This window comes from Lampris incognitus, chromosome 13 (genome assembly GCF_029633865.1).
Source record: "Lampris incognitus isolate fLamInc1 chromosome 13, fLamInc1.hap2, whole genome shotgun sequence".
Lineage (NCBI taxonomy): Eukaryota > Metazoa > Chordata > Actinopteri > Lampriformes > Lampridae > Lampris > Lampris incognitus.
Window position 1 is genome coordinate 43,547,312 of NC_079223.1, and position 27,869 is coordinate 43,575,180.

Below are 27,869 nucleotides of genomic sequence, written 5' to 3' on the forward strand. Positions count from 1 at the left end.
TAGTATCTTAATATTCCGCTCCTCATTTGTTCGGCGCTTTTATCTACACCACTGATGGTTTCTGGAAAAAAACTATCTATCTAGCTAGCTAGCTAGCTAGCTAGCTAGCCACCCATCCATCCATCCATTTTTTATTACCCTCTTTCCTATTTTCCGAGCCATCGCTGCTGCAGCCCCTCTGCCGATCCGGGGAGGGCTGAAGACTACCACATGCCTCCTCCGATACATGTGGAGTCGCCGGCCACTTCTTTTCACCTGACAGTGATCCCTGTGTTTGTAGGCAATGGAATAGACCGCTACGCTACCCGGACACCTCTATTTTGGCATATACTATAGGCAGATATCGTCATATATATCATCCATCCATCCATTATCCAAACCACTTATCCTGCTCTCAGGGTCGCGGGGATGCTGGAGCCTATCCCAGCAGTCATTGGGCGGCAGGCGGGGAGACACCCTGGACAGGCATATATCAGTATCGTGTAAAATTTCCTCTGATTATCGTGATACTGATTTTTTTCCACATCACCCAGCACTGGGCAACAGAAAGAGGTGGAGAGCTCAACAGTTTCCTAAATGGATTTGTGGTCTCTCTCTCACAAGGACCCTGGGGGGAAAATTTTTTTTTAGACAATTTAACTCCTGGCGGCCGGTCCAGGGTGTCTCCCCGCCTGCCGCCCCATGACTGCTGGGATAGGCTCCAACATCCAGTTTGGATAACGGATGGCTGAAACACCATTTTCCAGTGAAAACAGTGCAAAGAAAATGTTGTATTATAGTTGGGCAACCTCTCTTGGCAGCAGGGAAAATCCTGCTGAGTAGAAACCCTGGCAAAAAGAGCCTGCATTACTGTACAGGCCTGCAGGAGCATGCACTTTGCAGTCATGCATGTGTCACCATGCACCGCAGCCATTCAAGTGATGGAAATCAGCCTTGGGAGAGGATTTATTGAAAAACCATTGACTTTTAACCCTGTTAAGTAACCGCCGGTGGCCTTCAACCCTTTTATTCTAGATTAGACTTTCCTTACATTTGTTAAGTCTGTGCATTTGTGTGTTTCACAGACACACACACACACACACACACACACACACACACACACACACACACACACACAAACACACATGCACACAACTCGTCTCACCTCAGTTGGCTTGGTGGGAGGCTAAGTGTGACGCTTGTTGACATTTACATCAACCAGACTCATTTGCCCTGCTTTCCTGTGGAAACATGATCATGATTGTATTTGCAAATGTGTGTGTGTGTATTGTGTGTTGTGTGTGTATGAGGTTGTATTGATTGAAGTGAGCTGGAGCTGGTGGGGGAGCTCATTGGATTCGGGTGTGTAGTCTATTAGTGTGGTTCCGTCGGTGAGTTCATGTCTGCAGGGACTCCAACTGATAATGGAGTGTGAAATTAATCTCCAAAGGGAAGCGGAGAAAAAGGGTGGTGGTGAGAGGGGTGGACAAGATGGGTTAAAGGGTTTGGGAAATGCGGGAAAGAGAAAAAATTAACAGGGGCAGCAGAAAAGCTTTCGACTGGGAAAAAGGTGAGGAGAGGGTAATAACTTGAAAATAAAAGAGAAAGCAGCGACTACAAATAGAAATCATGAAATGGTGCTTTTTAATTGCTAATCATTTCGATTCCCTTGGGTACGAGGTTCCAGTTTTTATAAGTCAGGTAGAGGCAGGTCTTCGGGAGCTTTGGGTCAAAGTGCAATGAGGGAAAAAAAAACACGACCTTAGAAAAGTGGGTTTGTCACGGAGGAGTTGCTGGTTCAAAACTCTGGACTGGCAGGGAATGTGTGTGAGCTTGTACTTCTGCCAAGATACCCTTGAGCAAGGCATTTCCCCCTCCATCCGCTCCAGTAGTGTTGCCGGGCGGCTCGTTGGACCGTGGTTTTACTGGTGTACTGAAAGCATGTGAAGCAGGGTGAACGTGAGCGCTCAGCCGACTCATCTTTCCTGGGTAAATGGAGGTTTCATAATAATCAGAAGCTCACAGTAAATGCGGTAATCCAGGGTTTTGCCTCCTCTCCAGGGCACGGGCCGCTATGCCATCTACATAGCGAATTACGCCAGCGGCAACGTAGGTCCCCACGCCCTCATAGAGATGGATGAGGCCGCCAGCGACCCCTCCCAAGGCATTGTCGCCCTGTCCAATGTGGCGGAGCAGGCCGGAGTCAACAAGTTGACTGGTAGGTGTGTTTGTGCGTCGTCATGTTTGTGCTGTGATGGGTACGTTTGTGCGTCTTTGCGCGGCCATGCAGGTCACCAGAATCGATCACATGGATGTGTTTAACGGTGTGAGAGTGCACGCACCACAGCCCGATACAGCCCTACTGGACACATCAGCCTTATGATGATGATGATGATGATGATCGTCATCATCATCATAAAACTGACATGGTGTCGTTGCTCCCAGGTAGTCTGAAAACCTGTAACGCTGTGATCTGCAACCGTAGAAAAGTTGCGAGGAGGACCAAGAGAAGTACAGGGACTATTAAAGCAACACAACATAGAGGTAGGTCGAGTGAGGGAGACAGGGAGAGAGGTGTCGGCTGTTTACTGAAGTCCAAGTCACGGGGAAGTGAAGGGGAAGGGCGACACGTCTGTAGATCATCCTGGACCGGCTTGGCATCCCACAAGGCGGCATCCGTCCCTGCCTAGTGGTGCTCCACCACAGCCTACCTGATACTGCTGTGAATGGAAGCACCCAGATATACACGAGTCTCTTTAATGTGGGGGACTTAGTCGACATGTAATGTAATCTGAAAAAACAGAGTTGTGCAAAGACATCCATCCATCCATGATCCAAGCCGCTTATCCCAGTGGCCTGGCGGCCTGTCCAGGGTGTCTCTCTGCCTGCCGCCCAGTGACTGCTGGGATAGGCTCCAGCATCCTGCGACCCCAATTGGGATAAGCGGCAAAGACATCCACTGAGTTTGAAACCGAGTCGGTGCCCTCGTCAAGGAACGTAGCACTCATTCAATGTAGCACATCCTCTCACATTCACTGTAGCACATCAGCTCACATTCACTGTAGCACATCAGCTCACAGATCTGTAGCACATCAGCTCACAGATCTGTAGCACATCAGCTTACATTCACTGTAGCACATCAGCTCACATTGACTGTAGCACATCCTCTCACATTGACTGTTGCACATCAGCTCACATTCACTGTAGCACATCCTCTCACATTCACTGTAGCACATCCTCTCACATTCACTGTAGCACATCAGCTCACATTGACTGTAGCACATCCTCTCACATTGACTGTAGCACATCCTCTCACATTGACTGTTGCACATCCTCTCACATTCACTGTAGCACATCCTCTCACATTCACTGTAGCACATCCTCTCACAGAGAATTGCTGTGTAAGGAGTTAACTGTGCTTTGTTTAGTGAGGCTGCACATGATGGCTTCTATTTTATCTGGCTGTACCTACAAGCAGGTGGTGCCTGTGAAAACTGTGAATGAGGCGGCCAAAGAGCAGCCAGTGACATTTGCGTGATGGTACTTAAATTGTGCTTAAAATCTGGAGTCTATTCTTTACAATGCAAGTGACTCCTATCTGAAGTCAAATAAATATCGGAGGCCATCTTTGCAGTCTTGCTTATTGATTTATGATATGCACAGTGTCTGCAGACATGGGGGAGTAATGAAATATCAATACATGCCCACGTAAATATCTGCTGCAGATACAGGAGTGTGTAATTGTAAGATATGTGGTAAGAATTGCAGGAATGCTGATCTGAGACCAATAAGGTAATCATGAGACGCTTATTGCCATGGGACCTGACCGCCATGCAAAACCAGCATGACTGATTCTTTGCTTTAGAAGGTGGTGGTGGTGGGGGGGGCAACATGGATGGCCAGTATGTATGTATTGAAGGTGGCCTACTGCAGTGGTTTCCAATGTGGGGCAGCAGGGGGCCTCAGCAAATTGGAGGGAAGATGAGGGAAACGCTAAAAAAAAATTTAAAGAATAAATCCTGGGTTCGAGCCCCGGGGTAGTCCAACCAAGGGGTCGTCCTCTGTGTGGAGTTTGCATGTTCTCCCCATGTCTGTTAGGGTTTTCTCTGGGTGCTCTGGTTTCCTCCCACAGTCCAAAGACATGTAGGTCAGGTGAACCGGCCATATTAAAAATTGTCCCTAGGTGTGAATGTGTTTGTTTGGGTGGGCCCTGTGATGGCCTGATGGCCTGTCCAGGGTGTCTCTCCGCCTGCCGCCCAATGACTGCTGGGATAGGCTCCAGCTTCCCCGTGACCCTGACAGCAGGACAGGCAGTTTGGATAATGGATGGATGGAAAATCGAATTATTATTATGTGTATTATAATATATAAAATATAATGCATAATAATATATAATTATGAATATTATACATATTATAATCATATAATGTTGTTGAATGTCGTTAAACTAAACGGACAAACAATCCTTATAATGGAAATCAGAAATATTGAATCTAATGGAATGATTAAAGATTTGAAATAATTATCATTGCATTAATAAAAGTAAGGCGCTGTATTGTTTTTTTTTTACATTTGCCGTAGTATTGGGGTTTTAGAGGCATCTTGCAAAAGGGGGGCCCTGTTCTAGCCGTCCCCCAGATCCACCTTCACCTGCATGCTAAGAGCGCAATAAAAAAAGAAAGGGGGGGGGTCGTTTGGCGCTTTTCCCCCCACATGTACTTGCAACTTCAGCCACCAGAGGGCAGGCTCACTCTGCACAGATTTGAGCGATGTATCTATCGCTCATACCTGTGCCATATATCAGCGCAGAGGGACACGCGGTGACAGATACACGTCTCTGAAGAGGGGTGAGTAGTTTAGGGCGGTGGGAGGCTGGCGGTGTTCTGTCTGGTCCGGCGGAGCGAGCCCGAGCCAGTAAATCCTAAGTCACAGCAGGGAGTTTGCGTACAGCAAAAGCAATCACAGCCTCCTCATTTGCATAATTACACATCACTTCTTTGGGAGGAGAAAGTTTGGCGCTGACCAGTTTATCTGACTGTTGTTTACAGAGCGTGCTCAGAGAGTCGCCGGGCGATATCGAGAAAACACTTAGCTGAAAAACAAGGGGCTGGAGAGGATCTATACACAATCTGCTCACAGTGCACACACACACACACACACACACACACACACACACACACACACACACACACACCTGCTACTGCTGGTGTGTGTGTGTGTGTGTGTGTGTGTGTGTGCGTCAGCAGGAAGACCTGGCTTGCGTGGGAGACGTGGTCTGTACAGTCAGTAACGATCTGTCTCTCTGGTCACTTCTCTTATGGAGCCTGAGCTCGCTCCCTTTCCTGCTGTGTCTCTCCTCTAATCTGGCCTCTTCTTCTCCTCTTCCCCCCCGCATTTGTTTTTTTTTGTCCACCCCCCCCCCCCCCTTACCGTCCTACGGGTCTCTTCTCTGGTCTTTACTGGCTTTGTCTCTCTGTCTCTCTTGTCTCTGTCTGTCTGTGTTTCATTCAGTTCACATCAAAGTTGCTTTATTAACAGGAAATACATCTTCTGTAAATATGGCCAAACACATTCAACAACACAATGTCTCTGTCTGTGTCTGTCTCTCTGTCTCTCTGTCTGTCTGTGTCTCTGTGTTTGTGTCTCTCCCTGTCTCTCTGTCTGTGTCTCTCCGTGTCTCTCTGTGTTTGTGTCTCTCTGTCTGTCTGTGTCTCTCCCTGTCTCTCTGTCTGTCTGTGTCTCTCCCTGTCTCTCTGTGTCTCTCCCTGTCTCTCTCCCTGTCTCTCTACCTGTCTCTCTGTCTGTCTGTGTCTCTCCCTGTCTCTCTACCTGTCTCTCTGTCTGTCTGTGTCTCTCTCTGTCTGTGTCTCTCCGTGTCTCTCTGTGTTTGTGTCTCTCCCTGTCTCTCTGTCTGTCTGTGTCTCTCCCTGTCTCTCTACCTGTCTCTCTGTCTGTCTGTGTCTCTCCCTGTCTCTCTACCTGTCTCTCTGTCTGTCTGTCTCTCTACCTGTCTCTCTGTCTGTGTCTCTCCGTGTCTCTCTCCCTGTCTCTCTACCTGTCTCTCTGTCTGTGTCTCTCCGTGTCTCTCTGTGTTTGTGTCTCTCCCTGTCTCTCTGTCTGTCTGTGTCTCTCCCTGTCTCTATCCCTGTCTCTCTACCTGTCTCTCTGTCTGTCTGTGTCTCTCCCTGTCTCTCTACCTGTCTCTGTGTCTGTCTGTGTCTCTCCCTGTCTCTCTGTCTGTCTGTGTCTCTCCCTGTCTCTCTGTCTGTGTCTGTCTGTTTGTGTCTCTCTCTGTCTCTCTGTGTCTCTTTGTGTCTGTGTCTCTCTCTGTCTGTCTGTGTCTCTGTGTTTGTGTCTCTCCCTGTCTCTCTGTTTGTGTCTCTCTCTGTGTCTCTTTGTGTCTGTGTCTCTCTCTGTCTCTCTCTGTCTGTTTGTGTCTCTCTCTGTGTCTCTTTGTGTCTGTGTCTCTCTCTGTCTCTCTCTGTCTGTTTGTGTCTCTCTGTGTCTGTATCTGTCTTTTTATGTCTGTGTCATTCTGTGTCTGTGTCTGTCTGTGTCTCTCCCTGTCTCTCTGTCTGTGTCTCTCCGTGTCTCTCTGTGTTTGTGTCTCTCCCTGTCTCTCTGTCTCTCTGTCTGTCTGTGTCTCTCCCTGTCTCTAGCCCTGTCTCTCTACCTGTCTCTCTGTCTGTCTGTGTCTCTGCCTGTCTCTCTACCTGTCTCTCTGTCTGTCTGTGTCTCTCCCTGTCTCTCTACCTGTCTCTCTGTCTGTCTGTGTCTCTCCCTGTCTCTCTGTCTGTGTCTCTCCCTGTCTCTCTTTCTGTGTCTGTCTGTTTGTGTCTCTCTCTGTCTCTCTGTGTCTCTTTGTGTCTGTGTCTCTCTCTGTCTGTCTGTGTCTCTGTGTTTGTGTCTCTCCCTGTCTCTCTCTCTGTGTCTCTTTGTGTCTGTGTCTCTCTCTGTCTCTCTCTGTCTGTTTGTGTCTCTCTGTGTCTGTATCTGTCTTTTTATGTCTGTGTCATTCTGTGTCTGTGTCTGTCTGTGTCTCTCCATGACTCTGTGTGTGTGTGTGTGTGTGTGTGTGTGTGTGTGTGTGTCTGTGTGTGTGTGTGTGTGTGTGTGTGTGTGTGTCTGTGTGTGTGTGTGTGTGTGTGTGTGCAGGAGGGAGAGGTGTGGTGGTGGGGCCCATCGTGAGTCAGACCCTGTCAGACGTCTTTTGCGACAACGAGTATGGACCAAACTTCCTGTTTAGGAACAACGGGGACGGGACGTTCAGCGATGTGGCACAGCAGGCTGGTGAGAGAGGGGAGAGCTGAAACACACACACACACACACACACACACACACACACACACACACACGTACACTGACTCATGACAACACACACACACACACACACACACACACACACTGACTCATGACAACACACACAGCTCAACACAAGCTGTGCGACCGTTCCAGGCGGTGTTCGTGTAACTAATGTGTGTGTTGACAGAGTCAGTGGTGAACAAGTGTGTGTGTGTGTGTGTGTGTGTGTGTGTGTGTGTGTGTGTGTGTGACTCACCGTGTGTCCCCAGGTGTGGAGGACCCCATGCAGCACGGCAGGGGCGTGGCGCTGGCGGACTTCAACCGCGACGGCAGAACGGACATCGTGTACGGCAACTGGAACGGGCCACACCGTCTGTACATACAAATGAACAACCGCAAACACAAGTTCAAGGTACGGATCAGCCCCCTCCCCGTCCTCCACCCCCCGCCCCCCCCGTCCTCCACACCCCCCCCCCCCGTCCCGTAATCAACAGCAGGTTTAAGAGTCTGTGAGCCACCATCATCACAACGGCGTCTGTGCCGCCTTCTCATTATCTAGCGGTCTGTTGCTAGGTAATGGACACCGTGTCGATGGCGGCTAATCTACCGCCGGTGTGTCCAGCAGTCCTCGGTCCAAATGATGGACTATGTAGAAGATGTAGAGGACTTTGAAAAGAGAGAGGGCTTGGTCCTGGGTCCTGGGTCCTGGGTCCTGGGTCTCCCCCGCCCCCCGGCTGGGATCAATGTCTAACGTACCAGCAGTTAGCAGCAGTCAGCGGCTTCGTTTGGGACCGAGCGGAGCTCCAAGATGGACAGGCTGCGGTTCACACACCCGCCCGCTGCACCATAATGTAGTGTGCATCTGGCAGTGTGTGTGTGTGTGTGTGTGTGTGTGTGTGTGTGTGTCTGTGTGTGCAGTATGCTCCGCCATGTGTAACCCTGCAGGGGTTGTGCGCAGGATGGTCTATATCCGTCAGCGTGGGCGGCCACGTGGTTTACCGTGGGTCTGAGTTCGCAGCAGGCGTCTTCATGGGGGTTAAACGGGAGGTTAATGTGTGATGCTGCCCCACACACACACACACACACACACACACACACACACACACACAATACAGAAATTAGTGTGTCACACTAATGACAGTCTCGTTAGCGTGACACACACCTGCACACACACACACCTGCATGCATGCATTCTAGATTAGAAATGTCTTACGTGTTAAATCTGTGAATTTGTATGCTACACACACACACACACACACACACACACACACACACACACACACACACACACACACACACACACACACACACACACGCCGAGCTCAATTAACTGTGTGATGTTTTATGTAATGGCGTGATGGCTAAAGCACGAACACAGCGCACGTTTGAGAGCCCCTCAACACACAGCTGCCTCGCCCACGAGCCACGCTGACCTCTGACCTCGTTAATGAAGCCTTCGCATCACTCCAGCAGGCGGCTAATTAAACGGGGCTGAAGCAGCAGCCGCCGCTCCCCGCACGCTGCAAAGTGCCGAATGGCCCGTTTGCATTTTAATTGAAATCTATTGCTGCGGTTTTCCCCTAGACTAGGCTTTGCACACACATCCACACTCAGCTACACACACTACACACAGACACACACTACACGGACACACAGCCACACACGCTACACATCCACACACACTACACAGACACACACACACTACACAGACACACAGCCACACACACTACATATCCACACACACACTACACAGACACACACACACACTACACAGACACACAGCCACACACACTACACATCCACACACACTACACAGACACACAGCCACACACACTACACATTCACACACACTACACAGACACACAGCCACACACACTACACAGACACACAGCCACACACACTACACAGATACACACACACTACACAGACACACACACACACTACACAGACACACACACACTACACAGACACACAGCCACACACACTACACAGACACACAGCCACACACACTACACACTCACACACAATACACAGACACACAGCCACACACACTACACAGACACACACACACTACACGGACACACAGCCACACACACTACACATTCACACACACTACACAGACACACAGCCACACACACTACACATTCACACACACTACAGACACACAGCCACACACACTACACATTCACACACACTACACAAACACACAGCCACACACACTACACATTCACACACACTACACAGCCACAGCCACACACACTACACAGAAACACATACTACACAGACACACACACACTACACAGACACACAGCCACACACACTACACAGACACACACACACTACACAGACACACACACACTACACAGACACATAGCCACACACACTACACATCCACACACACTACACAGACACACAGCCACACACACTACACATTCACACACACTACACAGACACACAGCCATACACACTACACATACAGACACACACACACACTACACAGACACACAGCCACACACACTACACATTCACACACACTACACAGCCACAGCCACACACACTACACGGCCACAGCCACACACACTACACGGCCACACACACACTACACAGAAACACAGCCACACACACTACACATCCACACAGCCACACACACTACACATTCACACACACTACACAGACACACAGCCACACACACGACACATTCACACACACTACACAGACACACAGCCACACACACTACACATCCACACACACTACAGAGACACACACACACTACACAGCCACACACACTACACATTCACACACACTACACAGCCACAGCCACACACACTACACGGCCACAGCCACACACACTACACGGCCACACACACTACACAGAAACACATACTACACAGACACACACACACTACACAGACACACAGCCACACACACTACACATCCACACACACACTACACAGCCACACACACTACACAGAAACACATACTACACAGACACACACACACTACAGACACACAGCCACACACACTACACATCCACACACACTACACAGACACACACACACACTACACATCCACACACACTACACAGACACACACACACACTACACATCCACACACACTACACAGACACACAGCCACACACACTACATATCCACACACACTACACAACCACAGCCACACACACTACACATCCACACACACACTACACAGACACAGCCACACATACTACACAGCCACACACACTACACACACACTACACAGGTTGTGTGTGTGGTTGTGTGTGGAAGCGCTCCGCCTGGCATTAATATGAATGCCGAGCGGAGCGGCGGGCAGGTCAGAGGTCACATGCAGCACAGAGGAAAAGTCCTTATCTGCGTTGCTTGGCTCTCACTTGTTGTTTGCAGTGAGACATGTGTTCCCTCTTGCCTCGTGTGCTCAGGGATGTGATGAATCGTTTCGTTTAAGCCCAAAGAGTTGAAGAGGGGAACCAAATCCAGAAAACCACAAACGTCAGAGCAACACGCCCCCTGCTGTCCGCGATGAGATTAGATTCAACACAGCGTCATAAACTGCAGGATTTGATAGACGCTAAAAAAAGCCACTTCGAGAAGCACACATATGAACTCTGTCAAGAGTGTGTCGTGAGAACTCTCCTCCTTCAGACTGAAGCCTGTCATCCCTCCATCCTCCCTTTTACCTCCTCTATTTAACCCCCCTCTGCTGTTCTCCGGTGTAACGACATATGCATTCGTCAGCCGGTATCGGGACCGTCGCTCTTCGTCGCTCCCTTCCTCCTCGTGGCCTCATCTCCTCTCCTTCACCCGAACTGCAGAAGGTCAGTCAGGACCCCCCTCCCACCGACTTTATGAGCCTTATAATTAAAACGGGGAGTAAATACTAGAGGGAGTGAAGGGCCCCTCCATAACTCTTCCACAACTTATCACTGCGTCGCTGGAGCGGGGAGTTATCCGTTACTTTCCCCTGGCTGAAACTCCCCCGCCGCACAGGCGCTCTGGGGCAGCGCAGCGCCGCAGCGGCCGCCGGTACAGCTCCACTGCAGCTCTCCGCATGAACAAACACAGGGCCTTGTTTGCATTCATTACGCCACTCGCATAGACGAACAAGCATATCCAGAGACCCCGCCGACCGTAGGCACACAAGTTACTCCCTTCAAACATGTCTTGATGCACGCTCGATACTCCAGGTAAGAACTCAAAGAAGGTTGAATCAGCTCATCTGGATACAATGTTTACTGACGGATACATCTCATCACTGAGACGGGCGATGAAACGTATCCGATCCCGGTGATCAAACATGTTTGATTCCTTCAGACGTGTTTGGGTGACCTCATTCCATGATCCAAGCCGCTTATCCCAACTGGGGTGGCGGGAGGCTGGAGCCTATCCCAGCAGTTATTGGGTGGCGGGCGGGCGGGGAGACACCCTGGACAAGCCGCCACTCCATCACAGGGCCGACACACATTCAAGATCGGCCCTGGACTCCGACCCCGGGGTTGTCCAACCTTGGGGGGAGGTCATCCCGGGTCGTCCTCTGTGTGGAGTTTGCATGTTCTCCCCGTGTCTGTGTGGGTTTCCTCCCACAGTCCAAAGACATGGAGGTCAGGCGAATCAGCCGTGCTAAATTGTCCCTCGGTGTGAATGTGTGTGTGCTGGCCCTGTGATGGGCTGTCCAGGGTGTCGCTCCACCTGCCGCCCAATGACTGCTGGGATAGGCTCCAGCATCCCGCAACCCTGAGAGCAGCATAAGCGGTTCAGATAATGGATGGATAATACTAATAATGGATTACATTTATAGTATAGTGCTTTTCTAGACACCCGACGCGCTTCAAGTTGAAGGGGGTAACTAATTTCAACCACCACCAATGTGCAGCACCACCTGGGTGATGCACGGCCGCCATTTTGCACCAGAACGCTCACCACACATCAGCTTGAGGTGGAGAGGGAGGAATCATTGAGCCGATTACACGGGGGGGTGATTAGGGGGCCAGATGGGGAGAGCCAGGTTGGGAATTTTGCCAGGACACCAGGGGGGACCCCCTACTCTTTGTGATAGGTGCCATGGCATCTTTAATGACCACAGCGAGTCAGGACCTCGGGTTTAACGTCTCATCTGAAGGACAGGAAATAAAGTGGTTTTCTTCCCTTCTTGCACTGCCATCACTTAACACACCCAGTCTGTCAGATATTCAATCTTGAATATGCTGTTGCAGAATGGCCTCTTGAATTCTGCCATTTTTTTAAAAACTTTGTGCTAAAGATGTGATAAAGAGATGTAATGCTGGGTTGGCTCGGCTTCCGCCTTGGCCGACATGGCCAACTATTTATTCACCCAACGCATTAGTCATAAAACCAATTGAGAAAACCGCACAATACGTCCGGCCTGCCCGAATTGGGAATTAGACTCCATAAGAGAAAGCCAGACGATGGAATAGGTATTGCTATTGGTCTCATTAAAAATGTGCTGATGTAAAACAGTGTGCAGCGGCAACAGGGGCGGTAGCCATTCACACACTGGCTGTACGTATATGGCAGCAGTGTGTGACTACTCGGCCATCAGAAAGATTTTTCCCCCAGCTTGATACGGTGTGCGAATAGTGATTTGCTGCCACCACTGTACCCAGTTTCACATTATTGTTTCTAAATGTGGTATTGAATTTCAATTACTGCCTTCTCTGCAGGAAAGTGGTGCTTATGTGACTTTCTATGGATGTGTATGTGTATATAAGTACGTGTGTGTGTGTGTGTGTGTGTGTGTGTGTGTGTGTGTGTGTGTGTGTGTGTGTTTACTGATGTGTGTCCTCTGCGCAGGACATAGCCTCTCAGAAGTTCTCCACGCCGTCCCCGGTACGCACCGTCATTGCTGCAGACTTTGACAATGACAATGAACTGGAGGTCTTTTTCAATAACATCGCCTACAGGGGCTCCTCTGCCAATAGGCTGTTTCGGTACATGATGCCAGATAAGAATCTAGCAAGACGGACACACACATGCACATGCACCAATATCTTGCTGCAGTATCAGTCGTAATGCGGTACCAGTTTAATGGCAGTTGGGTGATGTACTTGCCGGAGCGGTTCTGGGCCTTGATGTGGCGTCCTAAAACGAAGCTAAAAGCCGACGAGGACTTTAAACGATCGGGCAAAGAGGACTTATCTGGTCTGGCGTTTTGCCCGTTCTCACGCACGAGTGAGCCTCGCCTCGAGACGTTTTCAGGACACCTCTCGGCTCCCTCGCTTCCTACGCCCTACATGTTATTCTTGCATATCATTCAACAGAACTTATCGCTGGAGTAAAGCCGTCCCGTTTCACAGGAGAATCTGATCTGGCACATTTTTGGGAACAGGATGTAGCCGTTATGACAAACGTTGCCCCGGGCCGTTGGAAAAATCCGGGCTGCGTGTTAAAGGTCAACCTGAGGCCCGGAGACTTGACTGCGTGAGGATATTCCCAACTGGCGGTTTACTGGAGGACAGTCTGTCTTTTTGGACAGGATACCGGTTGGCTTGGGGAAGGGTCACCGCTCGAGTCCCTGCGGCTGCACTTTTGTTTTAATACGAGGATGAATCAGCCGAATTAACTTTGCTTCCTGGCAGCGTGGACACGCGGTTCAGACTGCCCCGTTCCACTAATCGATATTCAATTGAGTTTGGGGTTCAACGGCAAAGATCAGCACATACTTTATTGTGTAGGGAAATTAAGTTAGAAGTTAAGGAGCACCCGATGAGGAAGTGTCACTTAACACCACTTAACAACTTCCCTCTACCTGGCATCAGCACTGCGAGGTTTTCTAAGCGGTTCTCTTGCAGCAGTGCAGCAGTGCAGCAGTGCTGCAGCAGTGCAGTGGGTGACAACAGAGCAATTCTACACATTTCTACATACTCATGCGACTCCAGTATCCAGGATTGTTGGACAATGTGTCCAACAATCTCACCGCTCCGTTAAGCCTTCACCCATCTGCCATCCTAAATATTATTCCCTACACAGACGCTCTCTTACAGAACGCTTTAGTGACAGTCTCACGGACAGTCTTAATATTTCAGTATTCTTGAGTATTTCGTGTTTGAGTCTTTGGTATCCTATGTTGACATCCCATCGAGTCAGATCCCTTGTTTGTGCAAACTTGCTCAGCGAACAATGAAAAATAAAGTACACGAAATTGAACTTGAACTCAAACTGAGTAACTGTTGTGTGGTTTGCAATGACAGGGTGACCAGGAGGGAGCACGGAGATCCCCAGATAGAGGAGCTGAACGTCGGGGAGGCAGCGGAGCCAGAGGGACGAGGAACGGGTGAGTCTGACCTAAAAGGCAAAAAAAAAGAAATGATGTTTAGATCCAGAGCATCCTTACCCACAAACTTCATAACCACTCTGGGGTCTCCCGCAACCGAGAGGCGCACAACTTGAATAAGTGTGCTGTGACTAGAAGCTACCATAAGATGGCAGCAGAGGTCCACAAGGAAACCTGCTCCTATTGCAAGCATGCAAGCTTCTCTCACATGGACCACGGAACGCATCTGAAAAAGGAAGGGGAGGGGCATAATTTCAAGAAACGTGGAGTGGGTGGGGGGGGGGCAGATGCACTTAAACAGCCATAGGCCTATAGTACTTATGTATGAGTGTTGAGCAACATTACAGAACACTATTTTAATCCGAACCCACTCACTGCCACATCTACATGCACGATGAACACGCACATGAACACACACATGCTCAGGTGAACCCCTCTGATCTGACTCCTCACATTCACACACAACAGGCCTAGTTACACATAAACCCTACAGATGAAACAATAGCGAACAACAAACGTCCACTTCCACAGCCAAAACATAGCCTGCTGCAAGTCTAAATCAACATCATATTCACTATTATCACACGTCAGCACTCAGCAGATTAACATCTTATACACACAGAGGCAGGCGGGGTGTGCAGAGCCGTGCACGCACCCACACACACCAGACAAGCGCAGGGAAATTAACAGTAACCCACACAATAGTCCAAGCCATACCATAGAAAATGACTAACAGTAATATGTAGGTAATGTAAAAAAATCTGACTTACTGTAGTTTTGAACTTCCTGAAGACCAGTCTGCGTCGCTCGTTTTGCTGGACGACTACTTTTGCACAGCAGTCGTGTCCACTTGTGGCAGGACGTCCCGGTGTATATGACTGCACATCAAGTCATTAAGCTGCTCTTTGTTTGAAATGTGTCTGGTTTCAGCTACGAGTATTGCATCATATCCATCCCGAGTAGGTGAGAGAACCTTTCGTAAAACATCAAGTGAGATCAGGGGGATCATCTCATTAAGTGTGTCATGACATATGTAGTAGTTCTTCACGTCGAGCCACTGTTTGATACGGGGGCAGTCCTCAGGTCTAAGCAGCATCAGCTTATCCAAAGGAGTTGAATCAAGTGCAACTGGACTTGGTATAAAGCCATTCATCCAGGTCATTCATCCATGACCTGGATGAATGAGAACATTCACAGACAGCATCAGCTTATAAAGGTTGATGCACTGGGGGTCATTACCGTCTATGGCAACCCCTGGGCCCATCAGAATACTGAGAGAAGTTAGCTGTTTCATTAGCATCTCTCTACTGACCCTCTGGATCACCTGTAACTGGGTGTGCAGCTGTGTGGCCTTGCTAGGAATCTGTGACTCAAACTTCTGAAACTGAGCCACACACACCGTGATGTTTGCTGCTCGTATGCTCCTTACATCCTCACAGCGGCTCTACTCCTTACTCAGAGTAGAGCTGCTGCTCCTTCGCATCGAAAGTAGCCGGTTGAGGCAGTTTGGGCATCTGATTAGGATGCCTCCTGGGCGCCTTTGTGTGGAGGTTTACCGGGCACAGCCAACTGAGAGGAGAACCCGGGGTAGACCCAGAACTCGCTAGAGGGACTACCTGTCCAATCTGGCCTGGGAACGCCTTGGAGCTGGAGGGCGTTGCTGGGGAGAGGGACGTCTGGAGCGCCCTACTTAGCTTGCTGCCACTGCGACCTGACCCCAGAGAAGCAGCTGAAGATGAATGAATGAACGAATGCTTCTTACACGCCCCTAAAGCATGTTTCCGGTTTCAAAGACCGTGAACGGCCAAAGCAGGTTCCAGTTTCTTACTAATCCCCAGGCCTCTAGTCGGGCAGCAGTGCCACTGCGTGCAGTAAAGTTTCACCCTCATTTCACACGATGTCAGCCAGTTAAAATCTGTAAACCACTGATGCTGACCGGATCTTGCTTATTGTGAAGACCCAGATCCTGTACCTTTAGTTTTCCTTCACCACAGCGGGGTCGTTCGGTTGATGAGGCTGTGTAAGACTCCTGCAGCACTCACTTGAACAGTGGCTCTCGGACTCGGTATTGTGGCTTGCGGGGGGGGGGGCGGGGCAGCTAGCCACGGCTTGGCACTAGGGGTGGGACAAAATATCGATACTGGTATATTTTGTAGTACTTCCTCATGCAATAAGTTATCGAGACACTGGCGCCAAATATTGATATTTCCATTAGAATATTTTTTTCCGTGATCATTTTTTTCAACTTTATCGATAACAATCAAACTCAAACAACGGTAACATATACAGACCTTTAAGGAGCAAAAAGAGGAAACAAACTTCCAATTATTTTATCCTGGAATGATGGCACACGTGGACAACTTGCAGTCGGTGTGTGTGTGTGTGTTAAAGAGGCACGAAGCTAAGACTGCACTTTGTTGTACGTTGTTTCATCTTAGTTGTCAAATTCTGTGAAGCTGACACCACAGTGCATTGAACAAGTACATAATTCCCGCTTTTTGCCTTTGTAGGGGTATTTTCTCTTCTTCAGTTACACAGATATTGTGACGTATCACAAATGATTGTCTTGCAATAGTAGCCCAGAATCGCTGCATCGTGATACCACCGTGGCCAACGTATTGTGACAGCATCGTATCTTGAGTTACTATGATTCTCAGCCCTACTTGGCACACCACCGGCGGTGGACCAGATTTAAGCTTGTCAGGGTTCGTGGTCGAGGCCAAGGACGCTGCGGCGGTACACGCACAGTCCGGATTAGTGGCGTGCTCATCACTTTTAGTCTGCTTGCTTTTGAAAATGTTCTGAATCTGCCTCTTCATTTTTAGCGTTTGTGTTAGTTTCGCTAATGCCGCTGTTTACTTGAACTAACTCGTGACGCACACAGGTTGGGACGTCGCTGGTAAACAATGCACGTGATTGGTTAACGTCAAATCACAGCAGTCGGTGAGCGTGGGAGTGGGCGACCGTGACTGGTATCGTTTGGCTTGTCTAAAGTACAAGTTCTGAGAAAATCCACAGCTACAAGTCAGGGTTTTATTCATAAAAGGATCATATCAGCCTACAAAAGTTACCTGGGCTGCGGGCCCCCCTGTCATACCCCCCCTCCCCCGCTTCCACGGTCCGTGCCTGCAATACCCATCAGAGTTAAGTATCTAAGTACGTGTTTTATGTTAACTGTGTATCTTAGCCTTTAGTTATTATTTTACATGGTGCACTGTGGATTTCCAGGAGCCGTTGCAACCGATTTTGATGGCGACGGCCGTCTGGATCTGCTGGTGTCGCATGGCGAGAGTGCAGCACAGCCCGTCTCCGTCTACAGAGTCAACCAGGTCTGCATGAGTGTGTTTTAACACATCTAAAACCTCACATGTAAGGCCGTCACAAATGACTGTGTTGGTGATAGAGTCATCTATCGATTATCCTGAGATTAGTCGAGTTAATTAGATAAGAGAAGAAGTTCTGTGAAGTGTTTTATTTAGGAGCAATATTGTAACACAAGACTCACTCTGACCTACAACGCACACTCCACCTGTTCCCCTTCGTATTATCTCCTTCTTCATGTTGTGTGCTTTTTACTTCTGGTCCACGTTCCTATATTGTGCCTGTTTTATTACACCTTTTAATGTAGGGTGACCTTGAATATACAAAAAGGCGTCCGTTAATGATATTCTAAATTTGTCGGCAGGATGCTCTGATGAGCTGCTGCAGCATGGAGCTTGTCCATCTTTGCAGTGCTTTGCTGACTACTGCATTTCAGTTAAAAATAGTCCCAGACTTTGCGTACTTTGTCATTTTTTTAGGCTTCTGCCTTTTCTTTCTTCCAGTTCCTCAACAAAAATAATCTGCTGCGTCATCTACTTGTAACAGTAATGATCAGGCTGTGGTCATTCTACTTGCCCAGGCTTGTGTAGACGTGTGTAAAGAAGCGAGACAACGCTTCAAGACAGTACACTATTATTCGTGACAGCCCCAACGTACTATATGTAGTGGGGCACGAGACAAGTAAACAGCCCGGACTTTGCTTTCCTCTTTTCTCGGTCTCAAAGGGCACCGCCAACTCCTGGCTACGTGTGATACCTCGAACCCAGTTCGGGGCCTTCGCCAGAGGGGCCAAGGTGGTGGTGTACACCCAGAGGAGCGGCCCACATACGCGCATCATCGACAGCGGCTCCGGGTACCTGTGTGAAATGGAGCCCGTCGCTCACTTCGGTCTCGGTAAGTTGAGTTACACCTTATTATTAAAACCTGCATGGGAGGAAATTCCTCCTCTGGATGTGACCCATCCTTTTAACTTCGGAGCAGTGGAAACCACAGTGTGGTGACCGAGTACCAACTCTTGATTTCTGAGGCCAGTGCCTTGGTCAGGTCGGTTGGAGTACCTGATACCTCGCCTGGCAACACATGTCTTTGGATGTGGGAGGTACCTGGAGAAAACCTGTGCGAATATTGAGGAGCACATGCAAACTCCATGCAAGGAGGACCAGGACCTGGGATTGACATCCAGAACCTCGTTCTTATGAGGGGTGGTACTAACCACTCCTCCGCTGTGCAGCCTAGATCTGCAGTGCACTAAAACATACTGACGTGGTTTTGTTAAAGACGTCGCTGTGTGTTTCACTTTTATGTTTTGTGTTTCACGTATGTTTGTGTACGTTGGAGTGCGATAGGACACGTGGTGAAATTACGACACAGTCCATCTAACTACCAGCCCACAGCCCAGGCACACATTCAGGACGGGGCAGATTGAGTGAGTTAAAGAGAGAGAGAGAGAGAGAAGTCCATGTGGAAAGCATTGCTGTAATACCTCCTGCCTGATTGGAGGCCCATGGGAGAGCGAGCTGGCTGTGTGAGCGAGCTGGGCCTGAGGAAATGGGAGCGATGGAGGGAGGCGGCAAGCTGGGGGAGGGGGGGGGGTCGGCAGGTGCTGCAGCTGGAAGTTTGTTAGGAACCAGCTCCTTGTCCCAGACACCACCACCACCCCAAGGCCCGTCAGCTGGTGGCCATCCAGCCCTGGCAGCCCCCACCGCCCCAGATCCATGTTCCCAGGTGTCTGCTCCCTGTTCCCTGGCTGTTCCCTGGCTGTTCCCTGGCTGCGGGATACTGGACCTGCTCTGTATCACGAAGGTCCAAGGCAGAGATCAGTGCTTCACACACTCAACTGAAACAACATACCATCAGTAACAAACTGAGAGAGAGAGAGAGAGAGAGAGAGAGAGAGAGAGAGAGAGAGAGAGAGAGAGAGCGCTGCCTCCGATGGACGTGCTGTAGTAGGAGGATGTCAGATGGTTGCTGAACAGGTGAAATGTCCTTTGGCAGATTATGGGAACACCTGCGGTAGCAGTAGAGACGTCTGGCAAGGCAACTCAAGATGTGTTTACATAAGAAATGTCACTTTAATTAAGGACCTGAGAGGCCCACAAGGGAGACGCGCTCTCGGTGGCTGATTAAAATGGTTAATGGAGGGAGAAGAGACCAGAGAGAGGGTGTGTGTGTGTGTGTGCATGTATGAGTGTGGTTTGTGTGTTCAGGTAGCTATGCCCTGGCATGTAAGTGCATGTATGTATGTAAAAAAAACGAGGGGGGGGGCAGCCTATAAATGACTCCCCGGTGTAACAACTCATAAAAATCAATTAGTGTAACGACACGTTTAATCCTTCATATGAGTCCACTCTTTGTGTGTGTGTGTGTGTGTGTGTGTGTGTGTGTGTGTGTGTGTGTGTGTGTGTGTGTGTGCTGACCAGGTACGGATGTAGCCACCAAGGTGGAGGTGTACTGGCCAGATGGCCGCTCGGTGGCCAGACCGCTAGAGCTGTCGGAGATGAACTCGGTGTTGGAGATCTCCTACCCCAGAGACGAGGAGGAGGAGGAGGCTACGCCTACTGTGGAGATTGAGGTGCGCCGCTTCGCGTCTGGCTTACTTCTCTGCTCCTAGTGATGCTGAACTCCGCTCCACCACCACGTTATGATGCTCTGCAAAACCAGTTCAACCACACGCATGTTACATGTTTCACTCCTGACGTATTGAAAACACCACCAGGCATCACTCCTCCCGCAGGGTTCATATACTTACTACTACATTCAGGTAGTCAGCAGGGTTTCACTGCTGGATATGAGCGCTAGGAGTGCTGCTTTTTCAGCTTCAGAAGCATCATTTGATTTGCTGTAACTGTTCCAGCCCGTCCTCAGGAGGGCGGGGGAGCGGCTGACAACTGAGACGAGACTTAGTCACAACGACAGCTGTTCTAATATTTGGGGCAACTTTACATTCACAAACGCTGTTGTCAAAATACTACAAGATTGGGGGCATCTGGGTGGCGTGATGGTCTATTCCGTTGCCTACCAACACGGGGATCGCCGGTTCGAATCCCCGTGTTACCTCCGGCTTGGTCGGGCGTCCCTACAGACACAATTGGCTGTGAATCTGCAGGCGGGAAGGCGGATGTGGGTATGTGTCCTGGTCGCTGCACTAGCGCCCCCTCTGGTCGGTGGGGATGCCTTTTCAGGGGGGGAGGGGGAGTGTGATCCTCCCACACACTACGTCCCCCCTGGTGAAACTCCTCACTGTCAGGTGAAAGGAAGCGGCTGGCGACTCCACATGTATCGGAGGAGGCATGTGGTAGTCTGCAGCCCTCCCCGGATTGGCAGAGGGGGTGGAGCAGCGACCAGGACGGCTAGGAAGAGTGGGGGTAATTGGACGAGTACAACCGGGGAGAAAAAGGGGGGAAATACAAGATTGGATAACATGATTTTCACTGGACTGGATCTTAATTATCATCTTTAATCTCTTGCAGTGCGGCCTCGGGTTCGCAATGAACGAGAACGGCCGGTGCACCGGTGAGTTTAAAACATACAGTCTGACTCCGTCCCCCTGCCCTACGCCCTTCCTCTCTCACTCACATGCCAGTAAGACCGTCTCTCCCTTTCCCTCTTCCCCTCCCTCCGTCTCCCCCATCGCCTCCTCAGATCAAAACGAGTGCACCCAGTTTCCATCTGTCTGCCCCCCCGATCGTCCCATCTGCACCAACACCTACGGCGGCTTCAAGTGTCGCACCAACAGGAGATGCAACCAGGGCTTCGAGCCCAACGACGACGGGTCGGCGTGCGTGGGTGAGTGGCAGAATCGCATGGATCATGGAGCTCAGGAGAACAGAGCAAATACTGCCAGGGAGCGAGACGCCTTAAGCGGATTCAACACTAGAACGACCCGGATTTCACTCCTACCTAAAACGACCATGGGCGGTCATTTCGACCACCCATGGTCGTTCAAGTACAGTTCCGTTTTAGGCAGATCTTTTACTTTTTTTTGTGCAACTGATCCAAAACTAATTTTAATGTAAATATATGCAATTTTAGGTGCACTTAGGGAGCGGCAGGTCTGTATCTCCCCCCCCCCCCCCCCACAAAGTTATTGAACTTTGAAAATCCAAAATGGTCAAAATGGCCACCTTGGTCGCTCTAGTGTTAATGAATGCAGTTTCGAGCAAAGGCTGAGAGGTGCTGACATTCCTCCGATTGTCCCAACGCCTCCCCCGGTCTTCGCTCGCCTCCTGCATGACCAGCTTCCCCACGTGAGTCTCAGAAATACTCCTGGTGACCTTACCCTGACCTTTGCATCCCCCCTCCTCTCTCTCTGCAGCTCAGGTGGCTTACTTTGGGGGGACACGGTCGTCGGGGGTCCGGCGGTGGTCTGGCCGTTCTCTCTGGCCCCTCTCTTTCTGTGTGCTACCTCTCGTCTCGGCCCACCTCCAGACTGGACCACTGTAGCGGCTTCGCTCCTCCTCTCTCCTTCCTTCCCACGTCTACCCTTGTACCAGTTTGATCGATCACTCGCTACTCCGCGGATAACAGGGGAACTGTACAGAAACTCTCAGAGCAACTTTTCATCAAACTGTCTCCTCCTCCTCCCTCTCCTCCTCCTCCTTCTTCAGACTCCCCACGGAGCCGCCGCTTCTCTTTTTCTTCATCACGTGTTCATGCCCTCTCTCGCTCCCCTCCTGCTGCTATGTGTCCCCTCTTGGTTCCCGGCCCCCTGTAGACTGTAAAGACCCCCATGCAGGGAGCATGCCAGCTGGGAGCTAAAGGTTTGGGCACCGACTGTGCCCGTGCCCGCGCCCGCCGAGTCCTCACGTCATCACCTGGCACTTATCTTAGTAGGACCTGAACACGTGCCAAGTCATTAAGTGGAGCTCCAGTTTATAGCCCCCCGCTATAAGACTGTACGTACTACTGGGCCTACAGACGACATTCATTACAGACATGCTGAGGCCCCGTCTGTACCTCCACCACGCCGTCATGTTAATCCTCACAATGGCTCTCAGTCTTACTGTGGACAAACAGGGAGGCTGAGGAAAACCAGGTCTCCAAGCTCTACCGTGTGTGTGTGTGTGTGTGTGTGTGTGTGATAGCCCACGGTGCAGGTGGGTAGGGGAACATATGTCGGACCATCTGCCTCAAGACACGAGGTTACGTTCCGTCACCTACAGAAACACAACGGTTCGAGTCAGAGGATAAACACTCGCACACAAACATCGATGAGCACAAATTTGGAAGGTGGCTGTCAGCGGACGACGTAGCGACGTGTAGCAACTGCTAAAGGATGTTCCAGTTACTCCAGAAATCACCACAGAGAAGAAGAAGACGGATCACTTGTTGGACCCAGGTGATGGACTCTCTCTCATCAGGAGGAACATCAGCGTTACACACCTGACAGCTGGTTCCTCCAGACCTCCGACACATCCTGCTCTGTATAGTCGGCTGGGATTCGACCCCTACTGCTCATTTTCTGTCCTCAACGAAATAAAGTTGCTCGTTCACCACAGGAAGATGCACTTGTGAGCGGTGTGGTTCATTTGACGTGGTATTTCAGGTCGGGTGGAGGCCCACACCTGAACCGACGGGTTCTCAAGGTCAAACCAAACCCAGGAACCAGCCGGTCAGCCTGTGTCCATGTTGTACACATGCTGAAATACACCTAGCACCCAACAAATCACTACACCTCTCTTACCCCGCACACACACACACACACACACACACACGGCCTCATTTCCTGCTGTGGACTGTGAGCAGACATAGAAGGCACGTTGTTTCGGAGCTGTGTTGTTGTTTGGGAGCTGTGTTGTTGTTTCGGAGATGTGTAGCGCATGTTGGTTCATGGTGCTGCAGGGGCATGTACCTCCCAGTGCACAAGACAACAAACACAACTTTACCCGTTTTCACACAAACATCCAAATCACAACAAGGGACACATTTCTCATCTACTGCTGGCCAGCCTGTATTGTGTGTGTGTGTGTGTGAGAGAGCGTGTGTATGAGCGCATGTTTGTGTGTCAGCATGTGTGTGAGTGTGTGTTGTGTGAGCATATGTGTGTGTGAGCGTGTTTGTGTGTGATGTGTGCGAGCATGTGTGTGGGAGCACGTGAGCGTGTGTGTGTGTGTGTGAGCGATGGTGTGCGAGCGTGTGTGTTAGCGTGTTTGTGTGTGATGGTGTGTGAGCATGTGTGTGTGTGTGTGTGTGTGTGTGTGTGGCAGAGAGATTTTTGTGGAATTCTCCTATTCCCTCGCTGAGGCAAGCGTTATGCATTTTGAATTTTCTAGTTTGACGCCTCACACATTCCTTTCACAATACAGCACTCAAGTAGGCCCAGGACACTTTCCCCACAGCCTGCTAATGAGTTGGACTCAACCCACCGATGCCACCTGTAAACAGCAAACACTGGAGCACGCCGAGGCTCCGAGATCCCAGCTATTCCTCCAAGAGATGTCCGTGATGAAAAAACCAAAATCACAGGAGGAATCACAGCATGCAATCCAATAAAACGGGCCGGTGAGGGATATGTTAATGCGGCTGAAATTATTCATCAAGGATGTCTGTTGGATCCATGCTGACAGTGTTGTCACGCTCTCTGTGCTGCGTTATGCTAATGGCTCTCCGGAGAACCCTGTAATGCTGTTTGTGAAATTACCGGGTTAGCACTGGGTCGTTTCCACTGACCTCTGAGGATTTCGCAGATCTGCTCGTACATTCTGATCAACACGAGTATTACAGAATCCCCATCACCGTTATGTCTGAATATGCTAACGACGGGGCAGAAGTAAGACTCGTTTCCTGTCGTGAACTGTAGCTTGATGGGACCGTTGTACGTCAAAGAAGGTTGAATCAGTTCATCTGGATACAAGGCTTCCAGATGAACTGATTCAACCTGCTTTGATTTTCCTACCTGGGTTTTGTGGGAATCTCAGCTAAGTCCTAGATGTGTACCTTTACAGGTGTGGAAACTGCATGGGAGTTGTTCAAATTTTGGTTCGCCAACTATGCTGAACGGCTACTTTATACTTTAGTTAAATTTCCCCAAAATGTAGCTTAATTGGAACTGTCCCTTTCCATTATGTTCCTCTACTAATGGGATTTCATCTCTTAAGACATAAAAGGAATTTAGTGCCGAGACGTTTTCCGGCTGGTGCAGATCAGACGGCGTGATGATTAAGTGATTATTAGACTATAAGACGTGCTTCCATAAGAATTTTAACTCCAGCAAGATCCTTTCTGCACATATGCCGTGCACGTGTCGTTGATCTATCTACGTGTCTGGTCTCTGCACTCACTAAAGGACAGGAGAGCACAGACCATAGTAAAGATTCAGACGTCACATGGATGAAACTGTAATGTATTACTGCCATGATTAAATAATGACTGACTAATTTCTACGGTTAATACGGTTGTAAAATGTTTCATGTACCTATTTTTTCTATGTTACAAGGAACAGGCTAATTGTAAAATATCAGTGTCAAGGGTAGTTTCTACATGTGAGTTGAGTTGCAAGAAGGTCCTGGGTTCAAGCGCTGGGGTAAGTCCAACCTTAGGGGGGTCATCCCAGGTCGTCCTCTGTGCGGAGTTTGCATGTTCTCCCCGTGTCTGCGTGGGTTTCCTCCGGATGCTCCGGTTTCCTCTCCCAGTCCAAAGACATGTAGGTCAGATGAATTGGCCGTACTAAAATGTCCCTAGGTGTAAATGTGTGGGCCCTGTGATGGCCTGGCAGCCTGTCCAGGGTGTCTCCTCGCCTGCCGCCCAATGACTGCTGGGTTAGGCTCCAGCATCCCCGCGACCCTGAGAGCAGGATAAGCGACTTGGATAATGGATGGATGGAGTTGAGTTAGGCGAAACATGAAAGTGTTAGCCCGGTCGTAGCGTGCTAGCTAGCTTGGATCACGTAGACAGAGGATGATAAACATGTGTCCAGTGCCGTTCTCAAACTCTATTTACCTTTACCTCACTTTACCCTAATCCTAACTCCCAATTTAACTAAGTAAAGGGTAGTTTCAACAAGTCAGTTGAGTTAGGCGAAACATGAAAGTGTTAGCCCAGTCGTAGCATGCTAGCTAGCTTGGGTCACACAGACTGAGAATATTAGACACGTGTCCAGCAGCTTTCACAAAATCTATTTACCTTTACCTCACTCTACCCTAATCCTAACTCCCAATTTAACTAACCGAGAGTTTACTAACAGCTGAATTTAGACCTTGACCTGAAGGGTAATTTCAACAAGTGACGTGGATTAGGCGAAACATGAGAGTGTTTGTTGAAAGTTAGTTGGAAGGCCTTGCGCAATGTCACCGGGTCAGACCCTGGGATCTCAAAATGGTCTGAGTTTTACCAGAGAGACAGATTTTGCTGCCTGATACTGGTGTCATGTTTCCCTGTGTCTGCGTGGGTGGGTTTCTCCCACAGTCCAAAGACATGTAGGTCAGGTGAATCGGCCATACTAAACTGTCCCTAGGTGTGTGTGTGTGTGTTGGCCCTGTGATGGACTGGCGGCCTGTCCAGGGTTTCTCCCCGCCTGCTGCCCAATGACTGCTTGGATAGGCTCCGGCATCCCCGCGACCCTGAGTGAGGATAAGCGGTTTGGATAACGAATGGACGGATGACTAATTTCTTAATGATGTAAGTAACGAGGTGATGCTGAGTAAGTTAACAACACAATCTACACAGTGATGGAGTTTCTCATCCAGACACCCAGAGAAGTCGAGTTTGGAGTGGGAGGCGAAAGCGTGCGTGCTTCAGGACGCTCGTTAAATGACACGTGATAAACAGGAACCACAAAACCAGAAGGCCGACGCCGGAGAGTAACGCAAACAAGAGGGAGGCAAGCTGTGGAGAAAATAAACGACAACAACCAGGGGTGTATGAACCTTTTACCGGGTAATGTACCTGAACCGCATTGCCGAGTGTCCTGCGCTATCAGCAGCACGGGTGTTGTGTGTACGTGTCTGGCGTGTTCACCGCCACTGTGTCGTTCACGTCCCCACGCTGAACGAGGCTCCAGCTGTGTTCCTCTGCTCAAATGAGCTGCTGGCCGAGATGTCCCAGTGTGCAACCCAACCTACAACATAGTGCCTGGGGTGTGTGTGTGTGTGTGTGTGTGGATGAGGAAGAGCATGTGTACTATGTGGAAAAATACTCCGCACATCTTTTTGTCGTTCAGATCACTGGCCACAGAACGGTCCAAAAACTGCAGTGACACAAAAACCACATGTGGCGTCCACGTAGGGAGAGATGACATAGTGACGGCGATGTGTCGCTCGATAGACGTTTAGAAATACGAGGGAAGGGCGGTGACGTGGACTATCTGCTGCACGGGGGGAACGATGACGACTTTACAGACGAACGAGAGAAGCCGGCGTGGACGCGTCAGCCGTCCGTTCTGTCGGTAGTCTTTCACTGCGGCTCTTTTCTCCCCCCGTTGCAAAAAACAAGTCAAGTCCTGGGGTGAGATCGCTGCAGCTTCTGTGGTGCCAGTACCACATGTTCCTGTACTTGTACCACAGAAGCTGTGGCGCTCCACCATAGGAATTCCTGCGGTAATTATTGTGTTCCTGCGGTATTTCTGCTGTGGTACTTGTGTGATACTCTCGAGTTTTGTGAAGGTTTTTCTTTTTCCTCTGTGATTTTTATTAAAGCAGAAAGACGAGTCCGCCCAACCTTTTACTTTTTCTGTCTTCCTTTTTTTTCGCGCCTTACTCCTACAGATCTTTTATCCCCTAAGCCCACTAGAAGAGGAACCGGGCTGTCATGTCACTGATATTTCTGTTTGCATCGGTGTTGAGTTGGCCGTGCCCATTGACACTTTCCCACATGCTGTGTCCTCAGGTGCCTCTCCCCCCCCCGTCTCTCTCTCTGTCCGTCTCTCCGCTCTCTCTCCCCTGCCCCCCCCCCTTGCTCTCTCCTCCCTCTCACTCTCCTCTCCCTCACTCCCTCACTCACTCTCCTCTGTCTCCCATTCCTCTCTC

At 49.9% G+C, this 27,869-nt stretch overlaps 1 protein-coding gene across 1 annotated transcript in view; it reads left to right on the plus strand.

Annotated features, from left to right (window-relative positions):
* Positions 1–22,350, plus strand: part of crtac1b (cartilage acidic protein 1b) — a 40,471-nt gene extending 18,121 nt beyond the window's left edge. Inside the window, exons 5-15 of the mRNA XM_056291476.1 lie at positions 2,041–2,197; positions 7,135–7,269; positions 7,551–7,693; positions 13,107–13,243; positions 14,504–14,586; positions 17,815–17,915; positions 18,633–18,801; positions 20,328–20,479; positions 21,378–21,420; positions 21,550–21,693; positions 22,223–22,350. Coding sequence (XP_056147451.1) covers positions 2,041–2,197; positions 7,135–7,269; positions 7,551–7,693; positions 13,107–13,243; positions 14,504–14,586; positions 17,815–17,915; positions 18,633–18,801; positions 20,328–20,479; positions 21,378–21,420; positions 21,550–21,693; positions 22,223–22,350 — 1,392 coding nt within the window. The remainder of the gene's footprint in view (positions 1–2,040; positions 2,198–7,134; positions 7,270–7,550; positions 7,694–13,106; positions 13,244–14,503; positions 14,587–17,814; positions 17,916–18,632; positions 18,802–20,327; positions 20,480–21,377; positions 21,421–21,549; positions 21,694–22,222) is intronic.
* The last annotated feature ends 5,519 nt before the right edge of the window (positions 22,351–27,869 follow it).